The sequence below is a fragment of the Cebidichthys violaceus genome, unplaced genomic scaffold (genome assembly GCF_023349555.1).
Source record: "Cebidichthys violaceus isolate CVI_PGR_0920_01 unplaced genomic scaffold, fCebVio1.0.p SCAF_3, whole genome shotgun sequence".
Taxonomy (NCBI): Eukaryota; Metazoa; Chordata; class Actinopteri; order Perciformes; family Stichaeidae; genus Cebidichthys; species Cebidichthys violaceus.
This window is the reverse complement of record NW_027176483.1, coordinates 13426329-13439788: the sequence shown is the minus strand read 5'-3', so window position 1 is coordinate 13439788 and position 13460 is coordinate 13426329. Positions and strand designations below refer to the sequence as shown.

The 13460-nt window shown below is 39.7% G+C and overlaps 1 protein-coding gene across 2 annotated transcripts; it reads right to left on the bottom strand.

The window, feature by feature from the left end:
- Positions 1 to 304: 304 nt before the first annotated feature.
- nr1h4 (nuclear receptor subfamily 1, group H, member 4) lies at positions 305 to 12835 on the bottom strand. Of its 2 annotated transcripts, XM_068723033.1 has the most exons (10): positions 12687 to 12835; positions 11821 to 11993; positions 7686 to 8063; positions 5669 to 5809; positions 4593 to 4735; positions 4350 to 4448; positions 3923 to 4022; positions 3648 to 3794; positions 1137 to 1250; positions 305 to 1020 (listed from the first exon to the last, which is right to left on the bottom strand). In XM_068723033.1, exons 2-10 carry the CDS (start codon positions 11915 to 11917, stop codon positions 782 to 784), a joined length of 1458 nt encoding a protein of 485 aa, XP_068579134.1. In that variant the 5' UTR covers positions 11918 to 11993; positions 12687 to 12835; the 3' UTR covers positions 305 to 781. The 2 variants fall into 2 exon arrangements, with proteins under 2 accessions (XP_068579134.1, XP_068579135.1); XM_068723034.1 differs by lacking the exons at positions 11821 to 11993; positions 12687 to 12835 and adding an exon at positions 9603 to 11802.
- Between the last annotated feature and the right edge of the window lie 625 nt (positions 12836 to 13460).

Below are 13460 nucleotides of genomic sequence, written 5' to 3'. Positions count from 1 at the left end.
AATTATATAAAAATGGCTAAAACATGCAAAAACCCAGTTGTGGTATTTGCGATTCAAAAACCGGTTAAATGTGGGCATAAATAAAGTCATTTATTGCAGGTCATATAGTGGAAGACAGCATTTCATTAGGAACACCACTAGACATTCTTATTCTAATATTGAGTCAATTGCTGTTTTAGTAAAACTTTTGGTTTAATTCATTGTGGTAAGGTTTCAGAAAGATATTATTTTCAGATGTATCGCATGTTATGTCTGTATGTGAACTCCTAAATAGTAATATAACAGGCATGAAAATAATCTGAAGAATGTTCCAACGTAAACCTTGTTTATTGAGGCAGAAAGGACTTATCCTAACTTTACATTTCTTTTGAGCACCATCTTTGCTGTGAATAAGTTTCAGTTTGTACTTCAAGACTTCAAGATGTTTTACATGGTGTACATAGTAAAAAGAAGTTTCCTCTTTCCACTGAAAACCCTGTCATAACATCTCAACAGTGAGACAACGATGAGTTGGCTGCATCACACAGTAAATACACATAAAGATGTTGGGACTGTGAGTCATAAAGTAAATGCATGAGCAGAATAAACACAAGCAATAATCTAAACCATTCACTGAATCATAACAAATGCCATCAACAGGTGGTGCAGGGATTTAATTCCTCATCCTCACATCATTCAAAATAAATATGCACTGTAGTTGGGCCATGACTTTGTCTTGCAAGTTGAAATGTTCATGTTTTCATCCCTATACATTACTGCTTTCTCCCCCTCTCCTGGTGTGTCACTGCACGTCCCATATCTCACAGAGCAGCGGCGTAAATTTATGGTCGTTCATTCTCCAGGACGTGAGCATCTCTGCATGGTAGTGGCTGAGTGTTCTCAGCTCCGTCAGCCGGCCCAGGAGACGAGCAAAGTACTGCAGCTCCTGTGGGTGCTGCAGGACACACAGCTTCCTCAGCACGACCAGCATGGTCTCCTGAAGCCTCTCGACAGCCTGATGATCCTTGACGTATGGCCGATCTGGAAAGGATGAAACATTAGCATTTTAGAGTACAAAGAAATTGGAGAAAAAAACCGTACGTAGTGTTATTACAAAATACTTCTGGATCATCAAAAAGCTGTTGATGCTGGCTCACCTGGTGTCAGGATGGTTATGGCAGTGAGGATAGCCTGTTCCTCCTGCACCATGTGGAGTTCACCGATGCTTTTGTAAAAGTTGAACATGGGTGTCATGAATTCATCTGGCATACCTGCAGAAAGAAATGTATGCAATTTTAAAAACACATGTATGGTGAAGCGACACAATCAAGCTCCCCTTCAAAATGTTATGATAAGGTAGAGACAAACATAGACTTTGAATCAGTGATAACACAATGGGCTGTCTTTTAAGCCCTGGTTTAATTACTTACACTCGTTTCAGTACATCTACAGTACTACATTAACAATTCCTTAGTCTGGATCAAAGATAAGTGGTTACGACAGACACAACATAAAAAATCAGAAGCAAAGTTTTTAAATTCAGGGGCAACTATTGTTGTTATTCACCATGAACTTTCTTTATAACATTCTCAAATAGTACAATATATAATATAACGTGATCTGCATCTGTATGCAGATGATGTTAGTCTGTATATTGCTCATGTGATTTTGTGTCACGGGCAGAGCAGGACAGAGATCAGTTAACACAGTCAAACCAATGCTAAGAACACGCGTGACATTCAACCTGCCTAATCTGTAGTATTCTATAATATGATCACGAGGAAAATAAACTCAAGTCTGCACGAAAGGAAAGCAGCAAGTTTAATTCTCCAAGTAAAGTAAGTATTCTGTTATGATTCTTGCAGACAGGATACATTTCTGCTACACTGATCATTCAAACAGAACTGGAGAACAAGAGAGGAGGAGGAAGACATGTGAGACGAAGAGGATAAAGAACAGAGTGTTTATGAATATACTGTACAATTTATTTATGAACCTCAGTGATATCCAAATTTACACCATTTACTAAGATAAAAAGAAGAAAATGAGTGAATTTTAGAGAGATAAAAGTAATTTCAATTGTAAAATCTTAACTGTAAAATGAGGGGATGGATCAGTGTTGTAATGTACATTATTCCACAAGAATAAACTGAAATACTTTGATTGCATTGCGTCTTAACTCAGCTTTGATCACATAAATCCTGGTCATACATTTGCACAAATTAAAATACAATAGTTGCAATTCAGTAGAAGGGGGTTCGAATCCGACCCCTGGCAATTTTCTGCATGTCTTCCTCTCTCTCTCTCCCCTTTCTAGTCCGTCATGTAAATCCATAAGTGCAAAATGGCCAAAATATAGACCTATATCATATATAAAATATAAACTACTCTGCCTTTTTTCTTTGTGTAATGATACAATAATAAATGCGGATAATCATTACAAACTGCTCTGTAGATCATCTCAAATGTTTGCATCCAGTTTGCTCTTGCACACTGGCAACAGTTCCTACTTCCGATGCTCTTTATTTTAGCAGAGTGTGTGTGTCTGTCTGTTTGGACACATCATCAAGCATTCAGAAATGCCACTGGGGCTCAGAGGGAGAGAAGTGGACAATGGCACTCTTGATGTTTTGATAAGGGACAATGGTCTCTTCAGACAGCTTTGCTCCCTTATTCTCCCAGACTGGCCTTTAGTGTGAATGTCTCTTATCCCCACCATTCACAACAGAGCTGCACCGAGGGACCCAGTGACTCACACACACACACTGCTGCCATCACTGTCTGTCTAACTGTCCAACCTGGTTGACATAATGACACCTCGCATACATATAAATGACTTCTTAAACCCACCAAGCTGGTAAACTATTTGATATGGGAGTTATGTGTAAACAGAGACTGCAAAAACAGACTTATATGTGTGTGTTTTAATAAATGTAACCCAGTGCCACTGAAGAACTGGGTTCCCTCGTCCTCACAGTGAAACTGTACCCACTAAGGGTGTGTGTGCATGTGTAACCTACACCCAGCCAGAGATCAACAGATCAGCACACATCTCCAAGCTACATCAGACAGACCAGGCAGATCAATTATTAAAGGATGGTCTGACTAAACCTGGCTGCTTGGCTGCAGGTGGAACTACAAATGTCATGATGCTGCATGTGCAGCCTGCTGGTAGAACAAAGCACTTAAGAGTCTTGAAGGTTATTACATTACATTACATTACATTACATTACATTACAGTCATTTAGCAGATGCTTTTATCCAAACATAATATTAAACACTGGTAATCAAAAGAACTACTAGTCACCAGAAGTCATAAGTACATTTCCTTTTCCAAACAAGCATCTAAGAGCATGAAGCAGAGCATAACTCAGAGCCAAAGTACAGTGCAGAAACAAGAAAAACAGTTAGTGCTATAAGTAATACGAATACAATAAGTGCAACAAGCTAGTATAAAGCTAGTTATAAATTCAGAGCAAAGATATTCTAGTTCCACACTTTGAATTTACTAAGACTATTTTGAAAAGTGAAAGTGTAGAAGGCCTTTCTTTTGAAACCACAAGGATTTGTGGGGTTGCACCATTTACATTTTTGATGGGGCTGTTTAATCCAAAAGTACAGTATGTTGTACCAGAGAGTGCCTTATATTTCCACTTCAGTTGACTCACCACTCTTGCGTATCCTCTCCTCCAAAACGTCTGTGTGTCCGTTGGGCATCTTTCTGCTGAAAACCTGAGCTGAGCGTAGAAACATGGCCTCTACAGCCGAACCCTTCAGCAGAGCGATCTGATCCTCACGATCCAGAGAGAGAAAGCCTGCCAAAGGCAACATAACACTCATTACATCCAGCAAAGAATCATACTACCAGTGTGGTATGTTATCATCCATAGTATATACTATGCAAGTCTATATTCTATAATACATGCAAAATAGGGAACAATACCTGGAATATTTTTTGTAAATTCCACCAAAACTTGAACTTGACTTGTTGCCATTTCTGTCAATAGAAGGAAGTTTTCCTCTGGGCTGTACTGCTCTTGCAGCTGGAGGGACGAAACAAGAGTAAACAGCACTGAAAAATATCAGATCAACAGAGAGAAGACACACCAAGCTGCATAAACTCCACTAGCAGCAAACTGCCTTGTTTAATAGGTATAGCAGCAGTAGAGGTAGCATGTCATGGGAACTTCAGTATCTGAAATTTAGATGTCAGCCAAATTGTCAGACTGTGGCTTCCTTCTGTACTGGTTTTGTGTATTTGAGCTGCACTCTCTGATGCTAACTTCTGGAACTCATCTATTGGATCTTTAAATGTCACTGGTTAAAGCAGTTAAAGAAAAGTAAAAATTAAAGTGATATTGAGGATATACCAGTTTTTTGGCTACGTCTTGAGGAATTTGATGTCTGTTGTAAGCATCTACGATGGCTTTCATGAGAGCCCGCTGCTCTTTAGTGATTTCGACTTTTTCCTGAAGAGAAAACAGAACACATCATTAAATGGTGAGTGACATTTTATCTTTCACAGTTTAAGTGACAGACTCACAGAATCTTTGAGAAAAAAATGAAGGAAGAAGAAGTGCAAATGTCCACGACACGGCTGAAGTTGTGATTACCCTTGACAGTTTGGTGGTTGAGGAAACCTGTTTGTTGTCTGTGTTGTCCGCCCCCTCTGTCTCGTCTCCGGTCGACTGTCCCGGGGAGGCCTTGGTGTTCTTCCGCAGCCTTTTAGACTTACACTGGATCTCTGTCAGCAGGCCTGCCAGTGGTGATGAAGGCTTCACTATGTGTGTTAAATACCTCACAGCTATTCAACAGCATTGGTAAATGTTTATTTGTATCTATTATGAGCCCATAATGGCATTAGTTAGTACCAATACTGCATAATGAAGCGAGAATCTTAACTTCAATTTTAATATCATTGCTGTTGCAACCTACGTTTCTATTTGACTTTGTAAGTTCAATCAGAAACTTGTAGGAGTGAGTACAAAATCAGTTTCTCCAGTAAATTAACATCTGTCTTTTCCCGCTATGTCCAAAACATGTTTGATTTGTCTCAAATTGTCTTTAACAGCTCTTATTGCTCCAACAGGTTGAGTCATGAATGCCTGCCACCCTGCAATATTCATCACAACTTGCCTGCAGTATTTATGAGCAACCATCCTCCGGCTGTTTTCAACCAACAGCTCTTAATAGACCCAATAATTAATCATCAATACTCTGAAAGTACATGTTCACGTATGCAATTTCCGTCTTCACATTAAGGTATGCTCAGCTTGTGTTAATACAGAAGACTAAATTCCCAAAAAGAAAGGGGTTTTCCATAGAAAATTGCTGACATCAGCCACTTTGTAGGTGTCAATTTCTCTAAATTGATCTTAAGGTGTCTGTTTAACTGCTTCTATTCCTGTAACAGTAACAAAGGCTGGACTTTTCTATTGTGTGATATGCTACACCCAATCCTCCAGTTAAATTCAACAGGCCACGTCAGAATGGAAAATGAGGGCTCACCACAGCAACCTTTGACAGCCTGTCTTGACTCGACTAAATAGACATTACACTGTGTGCATTTGGAGGGTGCAAAACAGTTTGAATTGATGGTTGATAGTAAACAGACATGTGTCTACAATTCATAAATTTCCCAATTGTTTCTGCATCCTGTCAACATTAACATTAAACCAGTGATACTCACATTCAGCCAGCATGCCCATCTCCTTGCACTTTCTTAGCCGACACTCCTGGCATTTCCTGCGCATGTACATGTCCATTTCACAGTTTCCGCCACTCTTGCATTTGTACACAGCATTCTTGGTTATGCTTCTTCTGAAGAAACCTGATTGATAAAACAAGTTATTATTGTGAGCCAGGTACAGAAGATGCAGATACAAAGCCATTTTGTACATTATGGACTACTGACAGTATTTTCTGTTGGGCCACACTAAAGTACATTCACATAAGTACTCTTTTTGTGTTAATTCACGATGTGCTTAATTACTTCCATGTAATACTACTTTATACCTCTGCTCCAATACATTTCAGATTACATTTTTAATTTATGTTTCTAACTAAATTTAATGCTAGTTATAGTTGCAAGTTATTTGCATTTATTTCGTAGACATGATGCAATCCACATTTTCTCCATCTCAATCAACAGTAACAGTAAATTACTTCTTACTCCAAAAATGTATAATGAGTACTCTTTGAAAGAGCCCATTCTGCATGTCGAGTGCTTTTGATACTTAAAGCAGCAGTGTGTGGGATTTAGGGTTAGTTATTGGCAGAAATGGTATATCATTTTCATAACTTAGTGTATAATTTTTCACATACATCATTGAAGTCATTGTTAATAGGAAAATATGAACTAAACTGTAGCTGCTTTTAGAACATTTAGTAGATAACTTGAGTCCTGTTTTGAATTCAGGACAATCAGGATTTTTTTTTTCATTATGGTACATCTATTTTTTACAAAATACTTAAAGAATGTGATCTCCTTCTCTCTTTGCTCTGTATGTATTTTATGCATGTTTCAGCTTATTTAATAGGAAGGATCATTGAAAATGTGATATAAATAATATTTGTAGGTTACACACTGTTCTAATAATGTCACAGAGAGAATTCTGTGAACACGGCTGGCAATGTCCCAAATAGGCACACACACACACACACACACACACACACACACACACACACACACACACACACACACACACAGAATAACTTTGGAACAGTTATTAGACATTCTGACATGGAACATTAAGCTGAATGACATGCACTAGCGTAACTGAGCTCAGGTTGCTCCTGCATTGTACAACAGAAAGCTGAGAGGGAACCCAATCTGGCAGCAGTACTGGGTAGACCTGAGCCTATTCTCTGAGCCGCTGCACTCCTGGCATTGTCCTACCTCATAGTGTGGAATTACACTCATATCCATTCACTCAGTGGTTTGGCTGGAATCACAGCAAATTCACGGGGAAACAAGGGGAGGTGCAGCTAAAGGCCACGACCCCAATGTCACGATGGCATTTTACATGGAGAAGGGTTGTATAGTTACTGTAATATTTCCTCATATATTCTTTGCTCATATTGAATCAGCCTTGAACTTTTCTTCAGCTCAAGAAGTCGGAGCTGGCCTTGATGTATTGTATGATTGCATGGATTTACTGCCTTTCCCTTGCATGCAATCAACAACATTTTAAACAGTATACAGCAGTAGTAGTAATAGTTGTAAAGTGTGGTTAAACAGCCCTTAATCTCATTTTATCAACAGCACACAAACCGTAAATTAGATGCAGCACTGAAGCGTATTACTGACAGTCTGTCTGTTAAGCCTAATAAGCACAAATCACACTACCAAGGCTCTATTAAATACAAATGCTCATGTGTCAATAAGTCTTCACCAGCTACTGTTTGGTCTATAGATATGATCATCAATGTAATGGTAGGTCATGGCCCCTAAAGGCAACAGCTAAAGACAAACATTTTTGCTATATGGGACAAATGTTATTCTACACAACTGCATCCTTCGTATGTGCCCGGACATGTACTTTAAACAGTACAAACCCATACACTCAGACTTAACATGTTGCAAGCAAATGCAGGGAAATCTGCTTGAACAGAAGGGATTCATAAAATCAAAAATCTAAAGTTTGTTTGTCAATAACTGGCTAAAACCCAGCAAACTTGTGTCACTACAGCACAGCTTCTCTCACCTTTACATCCCTCACAGGTGAGAGCATTATAGTGGTATCCAGAGGCCTTGTCTCCACACACTACACACAGTTCCTCCCCTTTGACCCTTCCAGCCTGCGACATGTGCCGGGTCCTCTTGCACACGGCGGGCACCACAGTGGACACCTCCTCCATCTCAGCATCATAGCCGACCTCCAGGGGTTCTTTCCTTAGTTCATATATCCCCGTGTGTGAGAACCATTCGTCTCCATGGTACTGAGGGTAGTAGTTCTGACTGGAGTAGTATGGTGTGGAAGACATGGTCGGTTCCATGGACGGATACTGCATGCTGGGATAGCCAGTGAAGGGTAAGATGTCGGGATCCTGCAGGAGAGAACTGCCTTGATCTGCCAGGATATCTAAGAGAAGCAGGAGAGGGATTATAAAACTGCTTAAAAACCACATGTACAGAATCTTTAACTCAAGGTCCATTTACTTGTATTTTTCTTAGATTCTAGCTGTGTTTTGTGGACTATTTTAGTGAATGGAGATAGCTTAGTTGTCATAACATGGCTTAAATATGGAACCAAATTAATAACTGCCGAAGTCATCTCCATTTCAGCTGAGAAAAGATTATGACATAAGGTTGAAAGTTTTGTAAAAGTTTGCAAATGGACCTTGACTTAAGATATATACCCATTTAAAAGTCAAGAATACACTTCCACATCAAGTGAACTTGATATAAGTTAACATGATATACCTTTGACTAAGCTAAAATGTCACAAAGCAGTCAAATCCCAAAGGAAGGTTATTTGGAATAATGTCAAGTCAGTTTTTAGATCCCAAAATAGTTTGTTTCAGTGTAACAAGCTGCAAACACAACATTCATAGTGACATACAGTATATACTCACCTTAAGAGTGTGATGTCTGGCCACCGGAAGAATGTAAGTCAAATATTCACTATATTTTAGCTGTTTTTGGTCTTCACCGACTCCTGAGGGAAATATCTGGTGCTAACTGCTAAATACACCACTTGCACCAGCTAGTTGCTAACTTTGTCTGCCGTGTGGCGCAGGGCAGGTATTTCACAGTGGGTTATCATAGATTCTTTGCTGAAAACAGCTGCCTGCTGCATCTGGGACGGATGCAAATAAGAGTGATGAGAGTGAGCCACAACAGGGAAGTTGTGGACCAGAAATTCAAAACAATGAGCTGAAAGATGCTAAAACACTCCATAGAGCTGTGGGGTGCAGAGCCTGATGATAATTGTCTGTGGGATCATCCCTACCAGAGACTCCTTTCACATTACAGGTAGTGACTTGACCCATTGTTAGTATAAAATATTGATTAGTGCAGCGTTAATAATTTGGACTGGTTCCTTGAATAACAATGATGAAGCTCAAGTGTCAGATGCAGTCAAATAGCTTCAAAGGAAATCCATTTTGATTAATGTCAAGTCGAGTTACTTTTATTTTTACACCCAAATGGTCACTGCCACTGCCACTGTCTCAGGTGCTTTACAGTCTGCAATATGATACCTTCTATAATAAAAACCTCCGTCATAAACTCCACAAGATTATTTATTAAGTGCTTACCTGCAGAAGAATAGGCAGTGGCTCAGCGGTAGTCAGCAACCCTCACAACAGATATTATAAACCCATAAATGATTAACAACTCGCTTTCACAGAGCACACTGTGTCTTTTAGAATGACTTGTAACCTCCACTCCAAAGAAGTTGGCACTTTTTAAACAGATAAAACGATAGTTAGCATGGTTACAGTGTTGTATCATGACTAGGCTACTGATTTTGAGAACAAGTGTTGCATATGCACAACATAATATTCCCTTTTAAAACAGGAGTTGGTGTAGTCGAAAAGATCAAATCAAATCTGTCATTAAAGCAAACATGACACACCAACACGAATGCAACAGCTGTAAAGTACATGTATACGCTGACCTCTTGAAGACTTGGTCTGGACCATGGCCATCTCCGTGCGACCAAACACACAAACTATTCAGAGACTTTACTCTGTGATCCCAACAGTCCAGCTGTGTTTCGTAGATCGGTCCTTCCTGTGCCTCTAACTAACAAACTATCATTCATTTATTTCTTTTGTTGGCAAACCTTCCTTTAAAGATGTGAGAACTGCGGCTCAAGCACTGAACTCCTTGGCGCTTGCTTGAGAAATCCCAAGGGGAGCAAAGGTGGCCACGGTTACTCATTAACCACACGGTTACGTTTCTTTACATCAAGTAGCTGGCTAGTGTGTGAAGTCATTTCTAGATCTGGACAATGGTCCCAGCTGACCGCCACTGTATGGTGAGATGGATGTGAGCTGGTTCATGCAACTATAAGAAGACATCCATACATTTTTTGCAGGTGGTAGTTATTTTCTGCATGCATGTTTGTATTATTCTTTAAAATCTAAGATATCATTGGTTACAGTTGACGTGCTCTGTTGGTTTCGGGTTGGTACGTTGGTTTAATGTTTGTATTTTTCTATCAGATAAACTCTGCACTCCTCCACCGCTACCAACGTTCATGTTCCAAATGTGTTCAGAATAACTGATTTAGAAAAAAATGCATTTATATTTAACACAATTTATTATATAAAAGTGGATACTGTGAAATCATTTTTTTTCATACAGGACATGTGATCCTGGAGTCTTTGAGTTCTGACCTCCTTTTTTCAGTTGGCTCAGTTGAGTTTGTATTTGTACAACAACCACTGTCACCACAAGTGACAGAAGATGGATATTTCAGTTATTTTTTGCTTTTCTTTTTCACTTTTCTTCTTGCTTGCAAACTAGTTTTCATTCACTCTCAAGTGCCGCACATGGTGTTATGGTGGTACAACTCACTCAGACAGGTTAGAGGTGTGTCTTGTGCAGTCAGCCTATAATAGCAGGTAGTTCATTGGTTGTTGTGACAGTAAAATTACAGATCAGCCTCACACCATACTAGTTGTAATCCTATCTACAACTCTCTAAAATACCTTTTACTGTGTTAGTTTTCTTCTTTTTTCCCCTTTTGTGATAACAGTTTTGGTATATTGTCGTTTTGTGCATCGTATTACTGTAATTAGCCAAATGCAAGTTGATGTGTGACATGTCATCATAGCTCACCTATGTATGTATACAGGAGTGCTCACACTTTCATTTTTACCTGAGGAAGATTATTTGTGGTGGAAATGTTGTCATGTCTATGTAGAATAAATTAATCGGGAACGAGACAGCTTTGCGCCAATATATTTCTGTTGGCCCCTGACTTTCATCCAGCACCAGCAGGTCAAAATTTAAATTTGTTCACTATGTTGGTTTAGGAGTAAATACCTGCAAACATAAACTTAATTAAGATAGAGAACATGGTAAACATTTTACCTGCTAAACATCCAACTCAGTCTCAGGGCAGTTTGTAAAATATTCATAAAATGTAATCTATTGATTCGTGAACATGGACACAAATTTTCATTTTTTTTGTGTCGCTCAGCACGACTTTCAAACTGATGTATTTCAAATGGAAGTATCTTTTGTGCCTGCGCTGTTATTTTTTCTCAGTCGGGATGACATTATGCAATAAAATGAACGTTAGGTTTAGGCCACAAAATCCTTTGGTTAGGTTTAGGAAAACATCATGGCTTTAGCTTAAAATACGTGCGTAAACTTAGAGTTCAGCAACAAAATTAACGTTAGGTTTAGACAACAAGGAAAAACATCATAGTTGGACTTGAAATAAGTATGTCAACATAGGCTTATAGGCAACAAATCCACTTAGTTAGGTTTAGGAAAAACACCATGAACGCGTCACTTTATATCAACAATTCTTTGGGTACACTTTGGGTTGAAAGGAAAGTCCTGTGTTGTGTTGTTTGGCCCATCCATCTCCCCAGCCCACCATAAGTAGTCTTTCTCACATGTGGATGCATTTTATTCGTGTGCCCACCACGAAAAAGGATCCTAATTGACTTTCCATTGGTATTGTTTTTGTGTTGGTTGGCATGCAATGTATTAAAATTACGTAACGATTTGTTAACAGGTCGCAGCCTTTTCTCGTGTTTCTCCTGTTGTCACTGTGAGAATGTTAGCATACTGATGTTAGCATTTAGCTCAAAGCCCCACTGTGTGGCTGTACACTCCAGTCTTTCTGTGAGCTGGCTCCTGCCAAGTTGACTTACCAAACAAGTGGGAGCTCTCTGAGATGGAGAATTCATCGCTGGGTGGGATTTGCAGTGGTCCCACCACATTGATGTCAGGGCCCACCCACTCATTCATTCAGAAGGGTCGTCAGGTACCAACTCAGAAAACTGACTTGGACTGGGTCGTAGTCGTAGTAAGCCTCCGTTTACTCCTGTAACAATCATAACAATAGAGTGATTTGTGATCCATGGAAAAGATCTCCTGAACACCCTTTTAAGTTAGCAGAATCCTCTGAAACCTGCACCACCATGTAATTAAACTTCAGCCGGCATGGCGGTCTCTACATCAACACTCCTGACAGGTCTTCTCTCCCACTCAGGGATGAGATGTTCAGTAGAGCTCTGCCTGCATGGGGGTGGGGGATGAAGGTCAGGCTACAACAAGACCGCCTGTAAAGCAAATCTTTTCTTTCTACCAGGATCTGTCAGAAGATTCATGTTGTCTTTCTTAATGTTACCTCACTAAACATAATGTATGCAGGTGTTCAGTATTAGAGGTTAATTTAACAAAATGGTAAAATAGCCTGAAGGTGTCTTGTAAATATCAGACATGTTTTTAAACTTGTCCGTGGCCTTTCTTTCTAGTGTCAAGACCACACATGGTCACATGTGAAACATTACTTTCATAGACTTCATCTTCCACATTTCGTTTTTAATTAACTCAGTGTAATTTCCCCTGAGATCCAAGAGCAACCCACAATAATTCAGAAGCCCCAAGTCCACTTTAACAACCCACACAACACCCAAACATGCCTCACACACAGTGGTACGCAGTGGACTAATAAGGAGTCACCTGCTCACCAGTGAACATGATATATGATCAGACTCAATCTCAAAGTTCTTACCTTATCCCGGTCAGTTGATGTTAAATTCCTGCCCGCTAACTTTCCGCTTTTCCAGCCTTTTTTCTGACATCCACTCTGTGAGCTACAGCTCAATCAATATTTGCTAATGAACATTTAGCTGCTTGTGTCTGGACAGTGAGAGCATGTTTGACCAGTTGAGGTCAGGGAGAAATGGATAGTGGTTATTAATTAAACTGTCCATTCCTGTCCATGTCATCCCCCCTCCAAACACACTACCCCCCCCCCCCCTCCCCCCCGCCCCTCGCCCAACCCCCCGCCAAACACACACACACACACACCAAAAAAAAATCCATCTCACACCAAGACAAGAGGCTGCCTCATGAATTCTCCAGCAGACCAGAAATCCCCCCCCCCCCCCCCCCCCACACACACACACACACAAAACACACACACAAACATCACACATGGAACATACATCCAGTTATTAAGAAACAACTGGTGTTAGTGCAGGCGAGCCAAGTAGAAGCGCTGCTATCAGTCCAAAAGTTTATATTGTTTATCTTTGAATACAAACAGAACATCAGAGTGTGTCTTCTTTTCACTGCAACTGTTAGACACTGTAAATCATCTGTCACTGTCAATATAAATGATACACACTGTATATACTGTATATAGACTTCTTTACTTATCCATGCTGTACATAATCATCCAGTCCCTGTATATCCAGTTAGTATGTATTTCTTTGCTCTATTTGGATTGTTTACAACTTATAAAGTATTTTACTTTTTAGACATTGTATATATTTTTAGTCAT

Excerpts from the sequence above, each read along its gene's own strand:
- nr1h4 (XM_068723033.1), bottom strand. The coding sequence starts at position 11,917 with ATGAATGAGTGGGTGGGCCCTGACATCAATGTGGTGGGACCACTGCAA. Across the intron at positions 3,795-3,922 it reads ATTTACAAAAAATATTCCAG|GCTTTCTCTCTCTGGATCGT; the intron begins GTATTGTTCCCT and ends TGCCTTTGGCAG. Across the intron at positions 1,251-3,647 it reads GGAGAGGATACGCAAGAGTG|GTATGCCAGATGAATTCATG; the intron begins GTGAGTCAACTG and ends TTCTTTCTGCAG.